Source organism: Ammodytes marinus, assembly GCF_949987685.1.
Source record: "Ammodytes marinus genome assembly, chromosome: 2".
NCBI lineage: Eukaryota > Metazoa > Chordata > Actinopteri > Uranoscopiformes > Ammodytidae > Ammodytes > Ammodytes marinus.
Window position 1 is genome coordinate 13588305 of NC_137231.1, and position 25786 is coordinate 13614090.

Here is a 25786-nt window from a genome sequence, read left to right on the forward strand (position 1 = left end):
GCCAGGTAGCCTATTGGTTGGTAGCCTTTAATTATTCCCTTATGAAATGATCTTTCTGTTTAAACTCCTCTGCACTATTAACGAGGATGCGCACGATGCGGAGTGAGTTGAGGTTTTGTTTTGAAGGTTTTGGCCGGAAGTACGCTATAGTATCTCCAGCTTGCCGTGTGGACACATTTCGATGGATCTACTGCTGAAGTAAGGACTTCAAGGCGCAGTCTGAGGAGACATTGGAGGTCTGCGTTTTACCTCGGTAAGTTTCGTTTGTTTGTTTTTCAGTCGCTTCAGCTCGTTTGCAAACAAAGGAAAAATAAAATAAATGTTTGGCCGCATCCCACCGTGTTCCCAGGCTGCCGAGCTAATGGTCTGTAGTGATGTTTGTAGCCCGGTAAAGATGAGTCAACCTGTTAACAAAGTGAAGTTGAAAGAGTTTTTCGCTTTTGAATGATCCACATGCAGGCCTTACGTTTCTAAGTGACGTTTCTTAGTAATCGCCTACTGCACACAAAAGTTATACCCATTCAACAATAGTGCCTGAAGATGCCCTATGAGAGATTTCTTTGTGTGTTGTGCCTTTGCTCGGCTCAGCTGAAACTTTCACTTATGATATCATCATTATATTCTTATTTAAATACTGACCTCCTGTTGCTTTTCCTCTACCAGTGAACATGTTTGCAGTGTGCTTCCATATCATTCAAAGGAGATGGGCTGCACAGCCTGCACTACTGAGTTGCTGTCAACTTAAGTCACACACTGCTGTGGAATGTTTGCACCGTGGTCCAAGCTTGCAATTATGGTTGGAGTGGAGGGTGTTTCAGTCCCAACAACCTGCAGCTTTTAGAACAAATCTTGCCGCTGTCCATATCTCTACGTTGGCCTTTGGGTGTGTGTGTGTGTGTTGCATCTTTTCTCCTGCAAGTCTATACTATTCTCTGGGAGTTCATTCATTCCACAAGGTCAGACGCCAGCTCCGTTGGAATTCTCTACTGAGTGTTTGACAGTGTCCAGTGTGGCAGCCGAGGTGTATACAAAGGCTGGATGACCAAGCTTGGAGTGGACACACACACACTGGCCTTGGAGTTGGGGGTGCCAGACGAGCTAAATGTGGAAGAAGATCACCCTTACCCTTATAGGGTGGTCATGGTCGAACCCATTGCTGCTTGGTTACGTGAAATCCAATCAATGAGTAACCTGATTGGTTTCATGTGAATTTGAAAAAGGTCAGTGTACCCTTGCTACGTGCAGGGTGCCTGGTCCTCTCTAATTTATCCCCCCGCCTCCCTCCACCAAGAAAAAAACCCATTCATTGTGAGCAAGTGTGTGTCCGTGTTCTTCACGCCTCATTTGGGAATCAAAGCCGGAAAACACCGGTGTGTTTGGTTCTGTCTCTCTCTCCTCTCCAGCCTCACATGTCTGCACCCCCCAAAACACTCTCCTCATCTCCCCCTCCATTGGACCATTCATTTCTTCATGGAAAGTGTTCAGAGTTCATTACTGCTGCTGCTGTTGTTGGAGTGGATAGAAAACACTGCCCTCACCCCCACTCCTCTCATGGTGTCACCTCCTGTAGTTTTCTGGGTCAGGGGGAAAAGCATTCCCCAGCACTGCTCTCATCACCACGGAAGCTATTTAGGCTACTGTATACTGTACAGAGCCTCCTCTCACTCCTCGTGTGATATAGGGACTTCATCAGGCAGGGAAAATGAGTTTTGAGAGAAGAATATAAGAGTAGGCTGAATCCGTCTGTAAAGTTTTATTTAACAGGGGAATGACCAAAAGCATCACTCGTATTACTGAAAGCACATCAAGAGAGGTCAGCCCTTCCCTGTTTGCTTGGGATAAAAATAAGACATTTTCTACATTTGTAAAAAAAAAATAATAATAAAAAAGCAGTCGGGACTAAAATGTCTCTAATATAATTTCAGAGTCTACAGTCTTGTATCTTCTCCTGCTCATCTCCCTGCACTGGCTCCTTTCTATTTGTTTTAATAGAAGGCTTTACCCGACTATGCTAGTGATGTTGCCAAGATACATTCAGGACAACTGACATTCTACCTGTTACTGCACCATAATCAGAGAAAAACCTTTTCAATTAAACTACCATTTGCACTTATTAACCTAATCCCTGGTAGCATTCCTCAAATATCTCTCAAAATCTATATTGATGCCCTGATTTTACCTAAGGCTCATAGTACACCCTAAATGTGGCATACAAATGATGTTTGACAGTGTGATTTTCTTGATACCTTCCTTGATAACATTACATGTTCTCCAAACCAGTTTTTGGTTGCTGTTTACGCACGTTCCACATGCTGTGTTTGCGTGGGTTTTTTTGTTTTTGTTTTTTTTCACACGCTTTCCTCAAGCCCTGAATATCTCCTGTGCCCTCTGCTCAGCTCTGTCTCTGCTTGTCGTCTGGAGGGAAATGTGCAGACATGCAGACCGCCTCAGGCTGTCCCTCTCCCTGTGAAACCTGCACCTTGCTGTTTTATGGCATTTTGTGTGTGTTCCATAGCAGTATGTTGGCCTATTTCCGTTTTCCTTTTTTTTAGGGGGGGTGGATCAAACATCAGTCGACCCAAACGCACTTTTAATCCGCTATTATTGTTCGTTGTTGTAAACGTCACTTCGCTTGATGTCGTCATGTCATGTGTGTGCCCTAGTTTTCAAGCTGGAAACTTTTCCGAAACATTCCGGTTTTTCCTTCCCCAGCAGCCAGGCAATGGAACAGGCCCTGGAGTGGAGATTGCGTTTGTTTGTATTTTCACGTGTGTGGCTGTGCCATTTAATTCGTCTCATGTCTTCCACAGAGTAAATCTGTGAGCACAATGGTCCCTGTCCGGGCCCTGACAATAGCCATTATGAATGGGAGTGAGGGGGGAGCGATGGGCAGACAGACAGAAAGGAGCTACAGGAAACTGTCTTTGGATCACAGCGGACTGTCATTCATTTTGGTTTGTCCTATTTGAAGGACTAAACATGGTATCTTTATTGCAGGTGGTTTGTGGCATCTGAAGGGTTTTAAAGTAGATTTCTAAATCCTCAGAGGATGAGTGTGGCATGGCTTTGCCCATGATGGGAGGCAGGAGGGAGGGGTGCTGTATCACTCTTTATCCCCCTCTCCTATTGGGTACTGGGGGGAGAAAGTGGGTGAGAGGTTGAGGGGTGTTCGGGGAGGGGAGGGCATGTGGGAAAGCACAGACTCTAGAATGAGGTGAATTTCACGCCTGGCCGGAAGAAGAGGTGGTGGAAGGTGGAGCAGTTTTAGGGGGACTGACGGACGCACGTGTAGTTTTTCAAGTTTGTGCGTAAGTGAGCGCAGATTGGTGTTTTCCCCAGGCTATAGGTTGTTCTCATATTGCCTTTCCTCTCTCTTCTGGTTTCTCCCTCTTTTGTCCACTTTTGATATGAACAATAAAGTCTCTGGCAGGGAATCATGGGGCTGGTCCTTAGCCCATCTCACCACCAGAGAAGCCCCTCGTTACTCTATGCCCCTCCAGGCTCTCTCTGTCTCTGTCTCTGTCTCTCTCTCTCTCTCTCTCTCTCTCTCTCTGTCTCTCTGTCTCTCTGTCCCCATGGGATGAAAGAGTGGTACAACATGACTGGGAGTAACCTCGGCGCCTGTTTCCGTTAAGCCAATCATTATTGCTTCCTGGTGTCTCTCCACTCACCCCACTTTTCTTTTCTTCTTGTCTCTGTGAGCGGTGCCAAGGCTGTGACCAAGCGTGGTTCAGCCTTTTAACCAGGCCCTTCAGACTGCTCTTTAACAGTATAAGTATCAGAATGATGTTTTTGTTGCATTCTATGTTAAAATAGATCAGTAACGCTACCTTTAATACCTCGATGTGTCTTCATATGTCTTCTAGGGTAATTCTGCATTTTAGAAAAAAAAAGTTGCATAAAGGCTTTTGTTGCTCCAGAGAGAGCTGTGCAGAACCTGATGCATTTCCTCAAGTGGTAACAGACAATATCTCTGGTTCTGTCATAAACCACACTGTAATGGAAGGACACCGATGAATCATATGTCTGGTTTATTTTCCAGCACTGATGAAGTGGATTATAATCAATCAATTTGTACACTGTTGTAGCAAGTTGTTTTATCTAGTTTTTTGTAAGCTGTCTCGCAACACTTATCAATCTGATTTATTTTGTCTTTTGAATAGCTTGAATAATCCTGAAATAATGCATTTGAATGGAATTACTGTGTAAATAAGTGGTTCAAATCTAGCAGATAAAGTGTCAAAAGAAACGAGTCAATACAAACACAATGCACCTTTTTAGAAAACATATATAAAAGCGCTTTAGCCTACAGATGTAAATTGACTTGTGAGGACTTGTGAGGACATACTGAATCGGTCAGGCTGTTTAGTGCCCTCTACAGGAGATGCTGCATTTTTCTAAATTACACAATGAAGCCTTTGTATTGGAGAAGCAGCATCTTCTCCTGTTTCACTGGCTATTTTGTCTTTCCCTTTGCTTTCTTTTTTTTTAAATGTCTGTTCCTTTCCCCTCAGCTATGCATTTCCAAGAGTGGTTACGCTCACTTCGCTCCATCACCGGACTCAAAGGCTCTGAATCGGAGGACTTGTGGAGCCGCCTGCCGTCTCTGCCACTGTCCTCCCTGTCTCTGTCCTCCTTGTCTCTGTGCCCCTCGTCTCTGCTGGGTTTAGGAGCGCTGGCCTCTCTCACTGCGTTCTGGCTGGTGACCCGTCCTCGACCCATGCGTCCTCCCTGTGATCTGCAAGCCCAGTCTGTGGCGGTGAATGTGAGTTGATGTGTTTGCAGTGTCATGGATGGAGCCGGTCATTTTATCATAGCTGTGTGTTTAAAGGCATATGATGAGGGTGGGGGGTTGTGTTTTGTTGCAGGGGGATCCCAGCTGCAGGCGATCGGCTCTTCTTAAAGATGACACACTGCTGGAGTTTTACTATGAGGACACCAGGACGGCCTATGATATGTTCCAGAGAGGCCTGAGGATCGCAGGTGCTGCTGATGCATTTCATTGAACTTTACTTTAACTCTAAAATGTTATCCCATCAAATAGAATATAATCTGTGGTGGCTGTCTTGCTTTAACCTTAGACGAAGGATTGCATTGTTTTCTGTGCGTAGAGATAAACACTGATGATACCTCCATCGCTTTAACAAAACAAAAAAGAATATCAGTCAAGTTACTAAAGGAAGAGCAGTTTTTATGTAGGAATTCACTCCACAACCGACCTATTGTATTGATTTGTTTGCACTATCTTGATGGACCACATTTATGCCTTGCCCTCGCAAGTCGAGCACAAATGTGACAGAAACACACTATTTACACTGCATGCAACTGTCTTGTGTCCTTTAGGAGATGGCCCATGTCTTGGCTTCAGGAAGCCAGGGCAGCCTTACCAGTGGATTTCCTACACTGAGGTCTGACACGTTTCAGTATTGTGTGACTTCTGTGTCGTCTGTCACTATTTGCCATTTGGTGACTGAGCGTCTCCCACTCCTCAGGTGGCGAGCCAGGCGCAGGTACTGGGCTCTGGGCTGTTGGCCAAAGGCTGCCAGCCCAACTCGCTGCAATTTGTCGGAATATTCGCTCAGAACAGACCAGAGGTAAGAAGTCATTAAAATTGTATGTCCTACTACACTGGTTGGTTAACATGTGAGCTTCAGAACTGCTCGAGTAACGTTTAGAATGTTGATGGTTCAAGCCTCCAATCAAGATGGTTGATCCAGTCCAATAGTTCAACATTGTTTTTCACCTGGATAGACTTTAATATGTATATTAACATACACACCTCTCTGCAGGGTTATGGTCCCACCCTTGGAGGCAAAGATCAGATTTTTCTTTCTGAATTTGGAAAATTAAATCTGATTTGTTTTTTTGTCTGTCTGCCCTGAAAGTGCCATTTGCCTTCATCCATAACGGAACCCAGAGTGCTGGTGGTGGATGTGGGTCTCCAGGGCAGCTAATATTGGAGTGTCTGCTCCTAAACTCATTGTTTTATTATATCCCGCAGGCAAAGCCATTTGTGTCATTCTTGTAAAACAGAAAGTGAACGATCATTTTCTGCTTCATCAGAGCCCTCAAACCTCCCATAAGACCAATTTACACACCAAGTGTTCTTTTATGTATTTTATACCTGTTTATGATATGAAATGTATTGTAATGTAGATCGTAACTCCCTAGTGTCTTGAAATCTGTCTCAACAAGTGCTCTGTAGTAGGCGATGACTGGAGATGAATGTAACAGTTCTGCTTTGTCTCCCTCTGCTGGTGACAGTGGATCATCTCAGAGCTTGCCTGCTACACCTACTCTATGGTGGTGGTGCCTCTGTATGACACGCTGGGGCTGGAGGCCATGGTTCACATACTCAACCTGGGTGAGAAGACCTGCATATAGAAACTATAAGAACACCGTTACTGAGATTAAATGCTATTCAAAGGAACAGCTCACCGCAAAGTATACCATTTGTGACTATCGGTTTGTCTGCCAGCCTCCTTAATCAATATCAAATCAAACTCAACTTAAGTGACGTAGAGCCCTCAATACTGGAAGAAGTACCCTTTACTGAAATAAAAGTACTGTATTATATTCAATTTATAGAAGTAGTGTATGTAAAATGAATGCCATTACAAGTAAAAGTCCTGCTTTTAAAATTCTACTACCTGGATATACTTGGACTATAGAAAGTTAATGTATTGGTTTTGCACTTGATGCAGAGAAAACATTACACAAGTTACATTTGGAAATTTAAAAAAAATGTATGTTACAACTAAGGCTGAGTAGAAAACTACAGATTTCTCACTTTGTGTGAACTATTTTACGAGTAAAATAATTGTTGTTTTCATGAAGTATCAATTGTGTGTGTGTGTGTGTGTGCGTCCTTTTCCTTAGCGGAGATCTCTCTGGTGATCTGCGACAGCGAGGAGAAGGCAGCGTCTTTGTTAGAGAACAAGGAGCAAGGCGTGACTCCGTCGCTCTCCTGCCTGGTTCTCTTTAACGACTTCAGCGAAGCCTTCGTGGAGAGGGCCAAGACCTGCCAGGTGGAGGTTTTGAAACTGCAGCAGCTCATGGTGAGCAGGGGTTTGACGCACTACATTCAGTGAACGCAGACTCATCTAAGTGTGTCCCCTTTCATTTTAGTCGTCGGTGGTGATATGTAGACATCTAAACCTCCGCTTTGTCCACATCGTAGGAGCTGGGAAGGCAGAACCTCAAAGATCCTGTGGTGAGTGTATCAACCCCAAGCTGCTACATCACCTGGCATCAAACCCACCCCAGTAAATGCTTATCCCCCTCAGTTTTAGCATCATAAGATATCATTTATGCTCACTTGTAAACATGGCTTTAGTTTAGAGTGGGGGAAGCCTATCATCATATTCTCATTTTTTATTTCCGCCTGCTGTAGCCGCCCCAGCCTCAGGACTTGGCCGTGGTTTGCTTCACCAGTGGAACCACAGGTAGCGTCTGATTTTCCTTGAACTTTGTGTAATTATCCCTCCCTCACATCATTAGAGAAGTGTCCTCCAGTGCCCACTTACAACCTCTCTTTATGGCACCGCTGTAGTTTCCTATTGCCGCACGGGGCTCTGCAATAACGCCTTTGTTTATTTATCCAGGGAAGCCTAAGGGAGCCATGATCACCCACGGCAACATCGCCTCCAACACTTCCTCTGTCATTAAGATCCTGGAGGTCTGTCTACACTTCCACCTCCTTGTCTAATTGAGAACAGCCCTCGCAGCGTGGATCACTTCCCATTTTGCTTTTGTCTTTCTGTATCTCAAAGCTGTCCCCTCTCTCTTAATGCTATGATTAATTGGCGGTTTGATTGTCGCTGTCGCTGCGTGGTACTTTAAACTAATTGCTCGTCCATAAAGATTCTGCTATCTAACTGCAGTTGAAAAAGCCATACAGCATGTTTGATTGCCCGCCAGGGTGCACCGCATGCCGCTGCTTGAACTTAATCTCTCCCTTGTGCTTGTTGCTTATTTTCTTTCTTTCTCAGGGTTCGTTTGTAATCCGACAGGAGGATGTGTCGATTTCTTACCTGCCGCTTGCCCACATGTTTGAGAGGATGATTCAGGTAGTGGAACCCCTTCTTTAGACTTTTTTTGTTCTTGTTTTCATAAGAAATTAAGACGTTAAATAAATCCATAAAAAAAAAAATAAGGTTCACAAAGCATTGTGTAGAGATTGGGACAACTGCTGACGTAGTATCATGGACGTATGGTCTGTTCTTCCAAACGGTGTCTCCTTATGTCACAGGTCTCCATGTTCTGCCACGGGGCCAGAGTAGGATTCTACCAAGGCGACATCTCTCTTCTTATGGATGACATTAAAACCCTCAAACCAACCTTATTCCCTGTTGTGCCCCGTTTACTCAATCGCATCTATGACAAGGTTAGCAACTTAAGTCAGGTCTTGTCGATTTACCACCGTATGTAGCAGTTTGAAGGCTCCCAAAACTTTTAATCGCTCTTTGTTTTAATCCTCATTCTTAAGTTTTTGTGCGTTTCCATTGAATTCTATTCAGATCCTGGGCTCTGTGAGCTCTCCGTTCCGACGGGCTCTGCTTCACTATGCTGTCAGGAGAAAGCAGGCAGAGCTCAGCAGCGGCGTTGTACGGAACAACAGTCTGTGGGACAAACTGGTGTTCAACAGGATCCAGGTCAGTCGCTGAAAGCTCCATTGTATTTCTCAACGTTGTTGCCAGTAAAGACCCTCAGCACCAGTGGCCTCTTCAGAAATCAACTCTCAAACTACACTTTGGTTTCAATGGCAAATGACATATTTTCTATTAATCCAGGACTCTACACTTGCCACTATTTATATTCTTGCAGGAGTTAACAGTGTTACATGCAGCCCTGCGAATAGTCAATACATTTGTATCCAAACTTAACAAGAGAAGCGCTATTCCAGCAATCAATGCCAAAGTCCCCCACAACATATTTGTGCTGTGGGAGTGTAGTGGAGAAGAATACAAGCACAGGACTGAGGGAATTTGGCTCGGTTTGGTCACTGACAACACAGATGGGAAAATATGGTCTAAGTTTTAAAAAAAATGCTGTTAAAAAAGAGTTTTGGCTTTCACCTGAAATATGATTGTGCTTAGCAATTTTACTCAAACACCGCTGGATCTCTTGGGTTTCAGGCCAGTTTAGGAGGTAATCTGCGCTTTGCCCTGACGGCTTCGGCGCCCATCTCACCCACTGTGCTGTCCTTCCTAAGAGCCACAATGGGCTGTCTGATCTTTGAGGGCTACGGCCAGACAGAGTGCACCGCAGGCTGCACTTTCTCCATGCCAGGGGACTGGACTGCAGGTAAGAAAAAACATAACATTTTCAACCTTTTTTTCTCTTAGATGTTAGTGCATTTGTGCCTCTTGTCGGGTAATCCTCTCCTCAGCTGTGATATGGATGTGTTTTTGTCAGGTCATGTTGGTGCTCCATTGCCTTGCGCCATGGTAAAGCTGATAGACATCCCTGATATGAACTACCAGGCTAAGAATGGAAAAGGGGAGGTGAGCTGCTTCTATAAGATGTTATCATACGGTGCCTTTTACCAGTCTGCTTACACTTCTCCTGCCTTTGTCCTGTCAGATCTGTATCCGTGGCCCCAGTGTGTTCAGAGGCTACCTGAAAGACCAAAAGATGACAGAAGAAGCGTTGGACAGCGACGGCTGGCTGCACAGCGGGGACGTGGGCCAGTGGCTTCCAGTAAAATGAGATTCAATAATCTGCCTTTAGGTGACGGAAATTTTCTTCCATGTCTTACTACAGTAAGCGAGCTAATGTGTATGTTTTCCGCGTCTTCTCCTCCTCATGGCAGAATGGGACACTGTGCATCATTGACAGGAAGAAGCACATCTTCAAGTTGTCCCAGGGAGAGTACATCGCTCCGGAGAAGATAGAAAACGTCTACACGCGTTGTGTTCCTGTGCTGCAGGTGTTTGTGCACGGAGATAGTTTGCAGGTACGATGCATCATTTGCGACTAAATCAGTTGATCTAGTATGAAAATCATTCTGTGGTACCAGTTAAGATTTTTGATTTCCTCTTGTGTTTCCTGTCACCAGTCTTTTCTCATAGGCATAGTTGTGCCGGATCCTGAGGTGTTTGTTAACTGGGTTAAAGAGCGAGGAATTTTGGGATCCTACGAGGAGCTGTGCCACAATCCTGTATGTCATATACAAAGGCCATGGTCAAAACATAAGGGCTTTTCCATTATTGTGTGTATTCCACAACAGTTGACTGAGTTATCTGTCTTTCCACAGGATGTAAAGAAAGCAGTATTAGAGGACATGAGAGCGGTGGGGAAGGAAGCAGGGCTGAAGTCCTTAGAACAAGTGAGAAGTCTTTTTTTTATGACATTGGTTGTAGTTAATGTGTGAAAGCTACAAACGGCCCAGTGCTGAAGTTTGTAGTGTTATCTTGTCCTCTCTCTCCTCTCAGGTGAAGGATCTCTACTTGCATACGGAGTCGTTCAGTATCGCCAATGGCCTTCTCACCCCCACACTGAAAAGCAGACGTGCAGACATCCGGAAAGTTTTTCAGGAACAAATATCAAGCATGTACAGCAATACGGCAATTTAAAGGACTCCATGCAGTAATTCACGCACAACGCCCAGGTGTTACAGGTGTCTGAAAAGGGAAACAATTGGGACGGGGGGGGGGGACCTGAAAAAGAAAATTTGAATCCTAAACGTCCAGCAGTGCCTTATCGAAAAATATACATTTGGATATATTTTGGAATAACGGTATGTTGCTTCAAAGAAGTTTTAATTCATGTCCACCTCTTGCACGTGTTGTGTATTAACTTCACAAGAAACAAATGGTAGCAAACCATTTTTGTTTATTGCTTTCCCACTGTTGTCACTAATTCAGGGTGGTGAGATTTTCCTGCTAAATAAATGATTGTATAGGTGTAAAGATAACAATCACAGAAGTTATTTAGGAAGCAGAGATCTGCACAAATGTTGTTAGACACTAAATTTAAGCTGCCCTGTTCTTTTCTCATGCAAGGAATTTAAAAAGGGACTGTCATGTATACTTGTGGCGTTGTTGCTCATAGGAATTGCATTAACTGTAGGTTTGTATTATATGGTTGTTGGGCCCTTGTATCACCATGACTTAAGCTTTTCATGAACATTCTTGATCTTGGATCAGGCTGAACTGTAAATACTGCTTATATTGAGATGTGTTGATGGAACACAACTGACTATTTCCATTAGAGTAAAACTGAACAGAAATAAAGATTAGAAACTGAGAACTCTTGTGTGATTAAGTTTGCCATACTTTACAACTCCTTTCATAATGAGAAATACGCAGTGGCAAGCAAAAGGTAAACCCATCAACTCGGTATGAATACATTATTGGTAAACAGCACTATGAGGATCACCGTTCATTTATTTCATGATTGATCATAAAGCGGGACGATAGCTGATGTCATTTAAGAGATATTTATACATTTTAAAACCAAATCTAATGTTAAAGTATTCACTTAGTTGTTAAAAAAATCAAACACTACAACTAAAAGTTAACGATTTAGAAAAACACCTTAATTAAAACTGTTCACGTAACAAAGGATCAACTAAGCATTTGCTTCAACGATTTTCAAAATCATAACATGATTGTCAAAGAATAAATAGTCAGCCTCTTGGTATGACACCTCAAAAAAAAAAAAATCCACAAACATTATATGGGAGCAACCAGTGTGTGAACATTTGTCGTTGTCCCATCAATAAGAGGCATAATGAGTCAGTACCTGATAATGGTGGAAAAAAACAAAGCAGTGCAATGATTTGGTCCAAAGTTTAGGAAGGCCAAAACATTTTGGCTTCCACCCGTGGTGTAGAGGGTACAGAGATAGGACTTGAAAAATTAAAGTAGTTAACAATTACATTTCAAACCACAACAACAGAACAAACGGATGCATGATGTACAATTGTGTGTCATGATCAGTACTTTACACTAGAGGGAGCACCAGCCTTTGTATTGGAGAGCGATTCATTCTGAGTGAAGGACCTTTGGGCACCGCTGCACAGGCACAATCTCACTTAACTCGAGTTTTTCATGTTACATCCACAGTCGGGACAAGGTAGGCACATTATGCACAGGTTATGTTACCAATACATTCCTGTAAACCCCAATAAAAAGCCCTCACACATCATGGCACGGAGCTAAACCAAAATACAGAAATATATTTGTTTTGCTGACAAATTGCAGTACGTTAAATAACATTCAGTATGTAGTGTTTGTAATTTCAAAGTTGGGTAGCAACATCTGTATTTCACAGACTGCCGGTAACAATTCAGATCTGACCTATATTAAGAATATCCTTGCTTATCCTTTACTTTAGGAACAAATGCTTATAAAAATCTCTGAAACCAAGCAGTTTAATTAATTCTGCTGAGAACTGTTTGATTCTTTTACTGAAAAAAATAAAACAACGACCCCAACATATTGGCTTATAATGATGCACTTGGCTGATGGCTTAGTTAATGTGGCATTTCAGCTGCGATTGAGTTGCAGAGAGTCTTTGAAGGGGAGTGTAGTGCAAGAGGAATGGGGTGATGATGAGGCAGAAGGAAACAAACTGATAAATCGGGTTAAGGCCATTGCTGTCCGTTTGAAACCGGCGAGGGAGCCTGAAAAGAGTCCAGTCCGTTCAGAGAGGCATGAAAGGAGAGCATCCCGGTTTTTAACAGCCGTCCTCCCTCAGTCGTCGGCGACAATGGACAGAGCACGCAACTCGCTGAGCTTGGCTTCGGTCTCCCTCTCCCTCTGCTCATCAGTCAAGCCTGCCTGGTCGATCTGGTCTGTTAACTCGCTGAAGATATTGTACATTTCAGTGAAATAGACCACCTGGGGGAGAGGGAAGGAAACAGAAAAATACTTAGTGTGTGATGGCAAAGACAACAGTCATGTCGTTCCTCTGATAAAGGCTTGACAGGGCCTGTATCCATAGACCTTTCTGAGATGCCTCTCAGGAGACATTCATATCCAAACTCTGCTCCACTTGCATCTATGTACACAAGTCGGAAGCTGCTGGTCTCATACCTCTTCAACCCTGCTAATGAGAAGTGATTCGACAGGAGAAGAGGGAGCCCACAGATATCAAACAACTCTGACAAAGCCCCAAAAACCTGAGCACTTCAGTGGGTAGTGACCCTGCTTTTCTCTCCCAATCTGAACAAGGGATAGAGAGTGTTCACTGAAAGCTTTCTTGACACTTCCCACCCCTGCTTCTTCCCTTTAGTTCATGAGTCAGGCTCCCAAGAGAGTTGCTTTGATGATTAATAGACTTTAATCACATTACAAGACTCCAGAAGAGTAGGCAGAGAATGAAAGTACGGGGAAATACAACCCCTTGAAACCCCCACACACACACCCTTCTCATTTTTATTCATGCAGCTATGCATACGATACCATGCTCTAAAGGGGGTATCGTTGGCATCACTGAAGTTGCATTCAAGTCTTGTTATAGGCTTAAACACAAGACCACACAAGATTTTAGCAGGAGAAATGCTACTGATTTGATAGGGGTCACAGCAAAATATACGCTAGGTTAAAATGGAAATAAACTGGGAATCATTTTTCTTCTATAGAAATAACATTTGTCTCAATCTGTTATAACAAATTTGACCCTGTCATCCAAAGACAAGGAAGTCAAGTTTCTAAACCAAATTGATCAATCATTTTTACGTTCTCAGTTTGAAAGACCTTTGTATGTTTATACCAATATTTTGCCACCTAAACCACATGAGTGGCCATAAGTATTGTGTTACTGCTGTTTGTGGGGGCAAAGCGGACATCCCCCCCCCTCAAAAGTGGCTTGTTGAAAGGGCCAGCGGAAATGTCCAAATGATCAGTGATGATAATGGTCACCAGATCAGAGTCTGGTTGCCCTCTGTAGGAAAATACAGTCTACTATTACAATTAGTTGAGTCACCACAAGGAGTAAACACAGTCTCACACAACTGTGGCCACCTACGTTACAAAAAAGGAGCCTTTGGGCAGAGCAGAGCTTTAATTTACATGACTTGTCTGCACATTTGAATATACCATAGTCCCAACTGATTAATATTTATACAGAGAGGTTGCACTTTGACCTCTTGGCCTGGAAAAAAAATTCATAATTTAAGTTGCATATCCAGCAAGACATTAACACTGCTTGACCACTGTTTCAAGAAACAAAGGAAATCCACTGTGACAAACACATGCAGCAGAGAATGCTGCAAAAAAAAGAAAGAAAAAAAATCAAGACAATGTCTCGATTCAACAACATCTGTACAGGTGTCCCACTGACAGTCGCTGGATAGGACTTGTGGTAGTCAAGCTGAGGCTCACAACAAAGGCAGCCTTTGTGCCTTTTGCTGCAGCCGCTGGGAGCGGGAAGCAACAGCGGCTGGGAATGAAGGGAGTGGAGGATGAATCTGAGCACATGCAGCAAGGCTGGGGATGAGGTCCACTGCTCCACTGACCACCCACGTGTGACTGTGTGTGTACGAGTGTGTGTAAACATGTGTAAATGCTCATTCATGTGTTGGAGCCGAATTAATAAAGATAATGTAGCCCGAAATAAAATAGCAAAAGTGAATAAAAAGAGTTCCTGTAGCATGAAAAACCAGGTACAAAAAGGTAAAAATGTGGTTCAACCTTATAGATTAAACTACTTTTTGTGACATATGTGTGAAATTATTTCAATGTCGGTTATAGTTGTGTGTCAGTTTGCTAATTTAAACTTCAAAGTACATCATAGGACTCCATAATTGTCATTAGGTCTAAGATAATCAATTTTAACTAATTAGGAGTGTGCCAGTGACTGTCCCGAAGAGGAAATGACATGGCCAGGCAGGTCTGGGGTGGGGGAGGGGGACATGGTGGCGCTAACTTGAGACGCCCAGCTGCTTTAAGAGAAGCCTCTTCAGGTTAGACGATGACTTGCAGGGCTGCAGTGGAGCCAGACAGATGAGGCCTTCCTGGGCTAAACAGTAGTGTGGGCTGTCACTGGGGGCTAATCACATTAGGACTGTGTGGAGGGAGAGACAGACTGCCAGGATTATACACTCCCTCTCATCAGACACTCCATCCACTGTTTAACCACCGCTCAGAGGGAGGAAAGGCACACTGTGGGGTGGATGTGTGCGCCGTGCATGCGTGAGCGCCTCATTGTGTGTGAATCTCCAGGTGGCACGAGAGAGAGGAGGGGGCATTTACTAACCTGCGCCCTGATGAGAGCCTCAAAGCTGGGCTGGAAATAGTCAATGCGGCTTTGGTAGAACTTGGGCATCTCGTCCAGCAGCTGCTTGTTCTTGGCGTCAAAGTCTTCCCTCACCGGTCGCAGCTCCTCTCTGGCCTGGGGTGTGTGCAGAGGAGAGCAGAAACAATACAACAGGTCACCAGCGGTCACCATTACTTCTACATTTACATAGAATCTTCTCGTTTCACCATGTGAGCTCATTCTATTATTTACACATCCTTCCACTAAACAGGGTGTAAAGCCGATTATGAGAGAAAAAGCAAATACCTCTAAAGAAAAACAAGAAAGTTTGAATTGTTTCTGCATCTTTAGCATCCTTTTTCTTATTGTTCAGAAAGATATTTGCCTAATTCCCATGGAGAAGTGGTGCAAAAAAAGAGGCTGTAATCACGACTAAAGTGAGGAGGAGTGGGTAATGTGGGTAGACTTGGCTGTGAGTGGACTCCAGCACCACTGATCTGTGTGTGTGAATGTATTAGTGGGTAGTCTACTGTAGGCATGGAGTTATGGATGCACAATGAATGTGTGCAAGAGGGTGAGATTTTTTATTAAGGGGAGAGAGGGGGGGGGGGGGTTGCTTTATTCAAACTTCAGCATATTGTTTATCTGCTGCATTATGGTTGTTAGTTTTTCTTTACACATGCCATTTAAAATAGTAAATTAGTGTTTTGTAAGGAGCATTTCTTTAAGTGCAAAGGAATTCAAAGGGCAGGGATGTTGGGGCCTCTTCAAGGCTTTGTTCCCCTGACAGTGCTTTTCTCAATGTGAGTGGGTGGCTCGCCATGTAAGGATGTGTTAGAGGCAATAGCATAGCCAACACTGCAGCGCTATCTGTGAATGTGTGCACTCTTGGAGTGGCCTCATAGTGTGTGTTGACAATTCTCAATTACGTGCCTGTAGATGTGCAGCAGTGCCTTTTTGAAAAGGCACTGCTGCTGGTAGCTTGCGTGGGTGAAGGAGCGCACATGTACAGTATGCATGTGCTCAACTATTTTTGTTCATATCCAGTCAGCATTTGTGTATTTTTTTTCACTTATTGCACTCTATTCACAATACATGCAACACATAAGAGCAAGTGAACTCTGCTCCTCTGCAGAAATAGGGAGCATTGGAGTGGACTAACACGTGCATAGATTTAATAAGCTCACAGTACCTGATGTAGTTTGACCATTACTGGCCCGGTTTTCTCCTTCTCTTCATACTTCTCCACTTTGGATTGCAATCGTTTGTAATCCTGCAGTGCCTGTTCCCGGCGTTTCACTGCCATGTTAAGGCTGGGAAAGACTCCACCGTATCTGCAACAAACCAGCACACATACCTTAGACTTCTCTGAAACAAACAACAGGGCACCAAACAAACAAGCATGCATGCAAACGAAAAAATAACAAGAACATTTTTAAAATGTAATATACAAAAAGAAAATCATTCGAGAATTTTAAGGATATTGACGGCTTTCCTTGGAAATGAGTAAAATCCCTCTCCTCGACATATTATTGTAGAGGTACTCTCAAAGCCCAGAGGAGAGCTCTGCATTAAGCTTCCTCTAATATATTATCTAATTACTGTTGTTCAAAATAGCATGAAACAATTCATTTTGTGACAATTATCATATTCCAAATGAAATATATTCAGAATCCTCGTCTTCAGCACTAAAAATAGGAAAAACACTCATCTGTAACTTAGCAACAGGAGTCTACACTCCATCCTGGGACTTGTTGCGCTAGTTTTGGATTTTTGGTTCTGGGTTTTGATGGGACCCAGGAATATTGTATGTAGGAAATTTTAAACCCAATAATTACAATTTAAAATAATTTAGTATTACATTTTATTTTGTAAAAAATAAATAAAGTTATGGATTATAGATAACATCTAAAAACGTCAATAGTAACGTATAGTTTAAGTATACTACAAACCCCTTTAAAAAGCAGTATGCAAAGGGCCATCATTGTTTCTTTAAAAAAAGCTAGCTGTTCCATTTGTTGATTTTAGGAGACAAAGGATGTACAATTTATATGTGTGTGTGTGAATGTCAAGGGGAAATAAGGCAGCAGTGTAAACTGTTACTAAAATCCAGTCAGTCTTTAACAAATAAATGGCAAACAGATTAGACAAGGCATCCATTGAGAAACACATGCCTGGCCTCTATTTCATGTAAACACCAACCACTGACACTGTTTTTAAAATGCAGGCCACAAGATTATTTACACAGGTGTCTGCTACATGTAAGTCAGTAATAGAAACAATTGTAAAAAGTGTGTTTTTTTACAATGACTCATGCATTTCATCAACTATGTAGGCACACTACTACAATAGTGTAATCTAAGTGCCTCCATCCACAGTGTTATTGGCGACAAAATGTGTGGGTTTCATGATTCTGTGCAGCAGGCAGGGGAACCACTGAGAACCTGAGAATTTATTGTGAAATCCTGCCTCACGTTCACCTTACCAGAGGGCTAAAGGGAGGAGTAGGTGACACAGACTCAGACAGACAGGGATTGTTTACTACTACAGGAAGTTAAGCAAGGAGTGGTCTTGTAGCATTTGAGTGACATCACAGCGCTCAGCCCCACGGCCCACGCTCTACCGCTATTTATAAAACACCACTTCGCCCAGCTTATGGCAGGGGTGGATGCAGATCCTCAATTCTACTATCAGTTCCAGTGTACACATACTTGAAGTGCCAAGGGATTATGTAACTGCCCTCTAGGCATGACTGCTCTCCAACACAATCTTATTGGCTTGGACAAAGCAGCGGCAAACCAGCTTTCATGCCGATCACATTCTAACCAGTGCACCTCACCTGACAGCACAGTGCACTTCATGACACACACTCTGCCAGCCACTACTATTTTTCAGCAAACTGAGAGGCTTCAGGGCCGTTGATCTCCTGGCGCTGAACTGGGAGGCAGAGCTAGACACAACGCAAATTGCTTGTTAACTCATTCCTGCCCTGTCCATGCTGGATGCCGATGTCTCACTGTGACATTCAGGGCTTTCTGTGTCCAGACTAGGTTCTAGGCTCCCACCATAGAATATGTCTAGATTGAAGGTGACAATATACATGTGCATCTAAAAATTTAACCAATGCGATTCTTTTCTGTAATTTATTACAAAAAGTGAAACTTTCATATATTCTAAACTAATTACACAGAAAGTTAAATTAATCTAAAATAAACATACTTTTCAGAAGGTTGACATTTCTGTATTATAAACTATTTTCTGATTGGTTTTATGCAATATTCTAATATTTTGAGATAATGTTTTTTTTTTTTATTCTTTAAGCCTTAATAATCAAAGTTTAAAAATAAATAAAGATCTGACTGGACTTTTCCATGATATTCAAATTTGTTGAGATGCACATGTATTTTGTAATGATAGTTTGGTCTAAAACTGTTCAGGCACTGGACTTTTCCCTCGAATTCCTGGCTTTAGCTGGACAACTCCCGGTCAGCAAGCTAGGTTTGCGTTTGCGGCGAGTCTTGCCTGAATGAGGTCTTATGCTGGTTGAGGGAACGATGCTGTCCATGTGACAGGTCAGGGTGTGGTAAACAGGCTGGATGGAAATAGCATCTGGACCAGAGAGTGCATTTATGAGCATCTGCCAATCCACAGACCGGCCACTCTGACCCATTGGCCAAGCCCAAGTCTGGTCTAGACACCCTCAGTCTAGGAGGCTGGCTTCCTCTCTTGACTATCACAATCACACTTCTCACTGCTGCAAAAGTCAAACACTAATCACTCAACATATGAAAAGTGGAATTGTCTATGTGCAAATCACCACCTCCAATGTGTCACACGTGTCAGATTAAGACTTCAGAGTGTCAGACAAGGTGACATCACCTGGGAGGTTCTGTTAAAATATGCTTGCTGTCAATCTAAAATAACTACTACCTCAGAGCAGTTGGCCACGGGAAAATATGAGTGACGTAAATAACAGCAGAACGTCTTTTGTCTCAGTAGGAGAGTATGATCTGCTTCAACTTGTCTTGTGCTTTGTTTAAAACACTCACGTAGCCTGTATATTTGATACACCAGATAAGATTGGGAAAAAAGATATATAACTTCATAGCAAACATGTTGGGTGTAGAAAAACCAAAAGTGGGATTATCCCCCCAAAACAAACAAACTAACACCAACAACAGGCAGTCTTCCTCTGAGAGGGCTGTGTCAGTGCTCAACCCAGGGCAGAGGTCTCCAAACAGGCCTGACTTCTGTCTCACCCAAAAGAGCAATGGAGCAGAAAGGGCTAGGTTAGGAGGACGAGATAACACAAATGCCTCAATGCCCACGCACTCCCCTCCCCTCACATAAACACAGTGATGTCACTCTGTGACCTCGCTGAGTGGATACAATTCATGTCCGGGCCTGAGAGAGTGAGAGAGACACGGGGGATGGGGTCAACTCTTTTTCAGTTCTTTACTGTACATGTTACCACACCAACTATCAAGCACGGGTGCCAAAGTTTTAAATAGCAATACCACATAGACACAAACACGAACCAAACACATACATAATCACACAGACAGACACACACACAACCCATTCAAGGTCTTCCATTAACATTAACGTTCTCCTTTTAAATTCTTCTCTTATTCTCTTTATGATGAAACAAGATGACCAATAGAGTATTTTGAGACTAAGTAAACAATGAAAACTGTTCATTAGTGATGGACTAATGGAATCTTAATGGAAGCGTTAAAGTATGGTTGCTTTTGTGTCTCAGTTTTCTTCAGAAGACGCTTTGATAAACTAATAACTAATAGTGCTGTGTTTTTTTGGGATGGAAAAAGTTAATGAAGAGGTCAGTTTAACTTGGCTTTAAAACTTGTTTATGAACTTCCTCCTCCTTCCATTGCTCTGTTCCAGAAGCATGTAAATGCCTAAACTTTATGGTAAAAAATACCACCTTTGCAAGACAGCGCCCCCTTCAAAATCTGGGATGCTGTTTGTGTATGTGTATGTTCGTGTGAGTGTTCACTGTCCTGAGACAGTTCTCCTCCTCAACCAATCCACAGCACTGGGCCCAGGAAGCTGGGCCCTTTGCCATATTCTGAGCCTGCCCACACGTCCGCCTGCCGCCCACCAGGAAGAGGAAATTAGAACCATTCCATCCTGTCATTGCTCCGCCACCAGAGCACACAAGCATGAAAGGGCTCAACATACATACAACCACACACACAGAGGCACTGACCCAACCTATCCATGTTGTATTGACGAATCTCTTCACATTGGTTATTTTGAAAAATTAAACAACAGGCTTACAGGGTTCAACATTAACTTGCCATAGAAACATTTGCACGTGCTCTTTCACAGCATGTTTAATCTCCTGGGAGGAGCCAAGAGGAGGAAGCAAAACCTTAACAAGCGCTCCGGAAGACGAGTGGGATAGTCCAACCACTCCCTTTAGTACCTCTGCTTTGTATGTGTACAGTAAGTGTGTGTGTGTGTGTGTGTGCGCGCAACTGGAAAAGAGAGGCTTAAGGAATGGAATAGCACTCACTGCCTGCTCAAATGGGGGCGAGTATTAGGAATGAGAACAAAATAAACTTATCTTCCAGACACAATAACACCAGTGCAGCACCACTCACTCTCTAGTTCACTTTTACAATCTGTTTTACTACACTGCGCAGTACCACTGAGAAGAGCAGAGCTGGGTCAAACAATAAAAATGTTATAGTGCACTGGACTTAATCTGCCCACAGTGTTCAATGGATTTAGCACATCAGGAACTTTATGACACAAAGACTCAACCAAATGGTTTTATAGTTCTTTACTGTGATTTTGTATTGCATTTAAATTCATTGTATGGCTATACATAAAAAGCCACTCAGCTTAACTTGTCGACCACTACTATTTGACCCCGACCTGGTATAGAGAGGCATTTATAACCAACCTTTAAAATATAACCAAGAAAAAAAACAAAAGAACAAACAAAAAAAACTTACTTTTTCAGCGGGTCGATAACAGTCTTCTGGATCTGGTTGACCTATAATAAAAAAGAGTGATTGTAAACATAAGCAGTAAGCCCCACCATATCAAGGGAAATTACATTACAAATTGTTATTCATTGTCAAGTTGAGTTACATCAAAACTGTAATCGGAACAAAATAGCTTTTACATCTGTCACTCATTAGCTGCTAAGTAATGCCACTGAACAAACACCAACACTTGTGTATATTTCAAACAGAGAATTCAAATAAGAAGGAGGGAGGGGAGGCATGCGAAGAAACTTTCGTGACGTTGACTCTTTTATTGTACACAAGCCCCGAGGAGAAATCCCTGAATATTCATTGAGCTTGCGATACAAAAGGATGGAACTGTCAGGGGACGGACATGAAAGCAAAGCCCAACTGATTTCAAATCCTGTGGAGGGTGGGCTGCCTTACAAGATGAAAGTTCTCTGCAAACAAACATTTTAACAATAACAGTTTATATTTTTCTGCATTCTCCTTCTGGTTGCCAGAGCCGACAGGGGAAGGGAAGGAGGGGAAGGGGGGTGTTAAATGGAAGTAAATGAACAACTCATCTTGAGGCCTCCAGCCCCGGCACCAAGTCTCATCGACAGAAGTTGGTGCACAATTAATAAAGTTTCCAGCGTCATTTACAATGCAGATTCAAAATGACTGTTACTTCTAGTCTAGTTACTCATCTAGTATGACAGAATGCTTAAGTTAAGCAGGCAATTGAGTCAAGTGGAGAGTAAATGCTAAGAACAGTGAAGGAGAATTTAAAGCGACGAGATGTGAAGTGACAGCTGCATGAGAACAGTGAGCAGCTCCGCTAATCATATGTTCACTCGCTATTGGAAGGAAAGTCAATCACACAACAACAAGGAAGCGAGATCGCAGCTGTGCTTTGTAAAAAATGCCCTGACCATCGAGGAGAACGTACAGCAACACTCACTGTTTCACACACCGGCAGATTTCCAAGTACAAAATGGTTGATTGTGGTTTGAGGGAAAACAGAGAACCAATAACAAATGAGTACATGGGAATTCACATTTTCTTTGTTTTACATATTCCCACCACAGCCCCCCCCCTTCCCCGTCTTCAGCTGCGCCGCTGCTTCTAAGGTGAGAGCATGCAGCGATGAGGGAGAACAACAGCGGCAGATTTGCTTAAGCATGCTGGTGCCCTCTACCCTCTGCCCCTTCCCACAGAAGGGGGGGAGAGCTATTCCTTGGAGGTTCCGCAAAGCCTGAGGCCGACGTTCAAGCAGTAGTCTCCATCAGTGAGTCACGGGGCAGAGGCCAACCTGGCACACAGGCCTCCCAAAAATACACACAGATCGCAGAGGAAATCAATATCCCTCCAAACAGAGCATCCTCTACTGCGCTGCCGCCATCTACACTGGGGCTCAGCTTCGGCAGCAGTGTGCCGGCGGGGTTGTGCGCCCTCCTCAGCCCCAGAAATAAACACACAGACCCGGGCCAATGCTGCCTTCATTATCACTGCACGTTTTATCTGCTGGCTCTTTCTCACTCACGGGCCCTGCGGCGGAACATATCGTCTCAACACGGGGAAGAGCAAAGGGTGGATGCTTTTGTGTCTGTTTTGCTGGAGCGATAGGTTTTTCTGTTGGTGCCGTCAGAATCAACAGTCAGCTTGAAGGGAGAAGCTCAAGTAGTGTTCTAGTGAGCTCTGCTAGATTTGTAACACCTAGAAAACCTGAGGTGATACTCCACATAGCAGACTGACCAAAAAGTTCTCACAATCACTATTTAGCCTTCAGCTCACTTGTAGCCAATCTACAAAAAGGAGCCACACAGCCCTGCCCAAACCTGGAACTGAACATCGTGTTCGGTCAAGAAAAGGATTTTTATTTAGTAAGACTGGAAGTCAGAGAAAAGCAGGTGTGACCTAGCTGTCAAAATCTACTCTGGATGATTGTGTTAAGAAAACAACAACCATATCAATAAAGTCCGAGACTGCAGTCCTGCGCAAGTGAAAAAATGTGCTGCCTAGTTAAATCACTGTCAGACCCATCCAAGTCACAGAGCCAAACAGGAAACCTACTCAGCATGGTTGGAGCAAGAAACTAGAACACAACTATACAATTGAAAGACAATTTACAACTTCTGCAACAAGAGACGGACTAAATGTGAAAATCCAACATTACTCTATAAATGAGAGACGACTGAGTTGATGATGATACTGAGTTAGGAGAGCAGTGGTTACTCTTTTAGCCAGGTGGGGAAAATGTAAGCAGGGAGACTATGATGTTGGAATATTCAAACTTTGACACAAGAGATTTCAGGCTTGCTTCTCTTTAAATGATGTGGAAAGAAACTGAATGGATTTAGAATACCCAACGTCACTTATCCATCAACAGTCAAGTATGCGTGACTGCACGGGACATTGAGCATGCACAAAAAAGCAAATTTAGATATGGTATAAAATCTGAAGAATGTAAAAGTTACTCTATACTGGAAACAGTCAAACTGGCAGGAAGTGCTCTCCTGGGCACTCCACCAAGCCAAATCCTGGAACATAAGCACTACGGGTCACAAACCCACACGCTCTGTCCAACCCACATTCTACTTTGTCTAGTCACTCAAAATTGCTCCTGTAAAATTTGATGAGATGCGAGCAAAGCCATTCTGAAATGGTATGTTGAAGCTGAAGAAGAAAAGAAAGAAAGAAAAGTCACTGCTACATTGTAGCAGCATGCCGTAACACATTTCTCTATTACTAATTTTACTTAGATTGAAAATATATTTCAAAATGTAACATTTAATGTTAATGATAACAGGACTTTAAAATATTTGTATAGGAGTTGGGGTTGTAGCATGGACACTGTACTTAACTCACATTGAGGGAAAAAAGGTTAGGGCTTGATTTTCTATGGAAATTGAGTCCAGTTCATGCAGCTTAGCAGAAAATATAAATCATGTCCGCTCAATCCAATATGTACAAATCCAGATGTGGGCTATTTTCAAGACACTACACTAAAATTCTACAATAGAGTAAAATAAATGATGCACTTTAAAGCTCCCATATTATACACTTTTCGGTTCTATTATACACCATATTATATGGTCTTAGTGGTCCCTAATACGTTTTTCTTTAATTGTTTGCTGAAAAAAACTTTCAGATAATTTATTGTACTATGCTGATGTTCAGCTAATCTCACAATGGCCTATTTTTTAAAAAGAGCTGCAGCTCCCATCGTAAATATAAAATCTTTGAGCTGCCCCCGCCTCCTGTCCGGAAGCGAAGCCAGATACGCCTCGCCCTCTGTCTGTCAGGGCCGTGGACCAATAAGAAATAGGGGTGTGGGCTGCACAGTGGAAGCTTCTGGCTTTCCAGTTTGTGAGGTCAGAAAAGGGGAGAATTCTGACTGGAGTATATTGGGGGGGAGGGGTGGGGGTTTCAGAAAGGGGGAGAGTGAGAAAAGGAGAAATTGTTTTTTTTTTAAATGTTTTGGCAGTCTCTAGGCACACCTTGGACCCATAGATATGTTAGAACACATTTAAAAAGTGCATTTAGCATAATATGTGACCTTTAAGAGAAATGTATCCACCGTGTTAATTCATGGTTGTGTAAAAGGTTATGAAATCGTTCTTCAGTGTAAAGGGGAATATTTTAAAAAGCCCAGAACACCTAACAGCAGGGCAATTTGTCAAGAAAAGTGGGATCTCCTGTGATCTTCTGTATGTTTTCCTCTTTTAAAAAGGTCTTCTCTTCACAGTGTACTGCCTTGAGGATGCTCGCATGCGGTTCCACTATGATTCAAATTATAACTACCTTTGGCGATGATTCTAATCAAAAACCTGAAGTGCATCTAGTGAATAATCTGAAGAGATCTTTAAAAAGTACAGTTGTGAGAGCGAGGACACGGTATGCTGTATCCCTTACAGTTCTGGAAGGACATATCTGCCTGTGTGTACAGTGTCCCCTTTGGCTGAACATACATGAGTGAAAACCACAAAGTGTATGAGAAATGCACTCCAAATCAACCAATATATGAAATATCACAAAACAAACAAAAACATTTGCAAAAGAGAGAAATGATGGAGCATATTTGAGCCACACTAGCTGAGCAGCTCTATGAATGGATGGATGTCAGGTTGGTTCTGACCGTTGGAGTGCCTGTTGATGATTCTATTGCTGTCTTTCATCTAGTGATTCTAAGGAAAATGAAATGGAGTGATTTGAGAAGTTTATAAAAGTGATGCAAGTATTTTTAATTCAAGCTTTGTCAGATGATCTTCTCCATGAATGAAGAAAAAAATGACCAACCTATCAAGATAAAAATTGGCTGGGATTAACCATTGATGTAAAAACAAAAAGAGTTGGACTGAGGCCAAATATTTGTTTCGATGAGTATTGCAAGCAATACAATGGACTTATTTCACCACACAAGAAGTGAAAAAAAGTTACTGCAATGACTTCTGTGGTAGGGCATATTTTCCTGTTGAGAAAAGGCCCTTACATTGTATGAGTTATATTAGACACCAATGAGTCACAAACGCATCAGTTTTCACAGCTGATAACCAGTAGCTTGAGCTTATAGAGGATGATGCCACAGATGCTTTTAA

At 42.8% G+C, this 25786-nt stretch overlaps 2 protein-coding genes across 3 annotated transcripts in view; one reads left to right on the forward strand and one right to left on the reverse strand.

The window, feature by feature from the left end:
• Positions 1-168: 168 nt before the first annotated feature.
• acsl2 (acyl-CoA synthetase long chain family member 2) lies at positions 169-11303 on the forward strand. 2 transcript variants are annotated; one of them, XM_080040427.1, is made up of 20 exons: positions 169-253; positions 4515-4765; positions 4869-4983; positions 5344-5408; positions 5493-5594; positions 6265-6364; positions 6880-7058; positions 7181-7213; positions 7394-7445; positions 7605-7678; positions 7992-8069; positions 8252-8386; positions 8520-8654; positions 9138-9306; positions 9418-9506; positions 9586-9702; positions 9815-9958; positions 10061-10162; positions 10259-10330; positions 10437-11299. In XM_080040427.1, the coding sequence occupies exons 2-20, from the start codon at positions 4517-4519 to the stop codon at positions 10575-10577; spliced, it is 2151 nt and encodes a 716-aa protein (XP_079896553.1). In that variant the 5' UTR covers positions 169-253; positions 4515-4516; the 3' UTR covers positions 10578-11299. The 2 variants fall into 2 exon arrangements, with proteins under 2 accessions (XP_079896553.1, XP_079896554.1); XM_080040428.1 differs by lacking the exon at positions 7992-8069 and having other exon boundaries at positions 10437-11303.
• Positions 11304-11372: 69 nt separating this feature from the next.
• bin3 (bridging integrator 3) overlaps positions 11373-25786 on the reverse strand; it is a 33295-nt gene continuing 18881 nt past the window's right edge. The window contains exons 6-9 of the mRNA XM_080040446.1: positions 21192-21232; positions 16400-16541; positions 15208-15342; positions 11373-12848 (exon numbers count right to left, since the gene is read on the reverse strand). Coding sequence (XP_079896572.1) covers positions 12702-12848; positions 15208-15342; positions 16400-16541; positions 21192-21232 — 465 coding nt within the window. The 3' untranslated portion in view covers positions 11373-12701. The remainder of the gene's footprint in view (positions 12849-15207; positions 15343-16399; positions 16542-21191; positions 21233-25786) is intronic.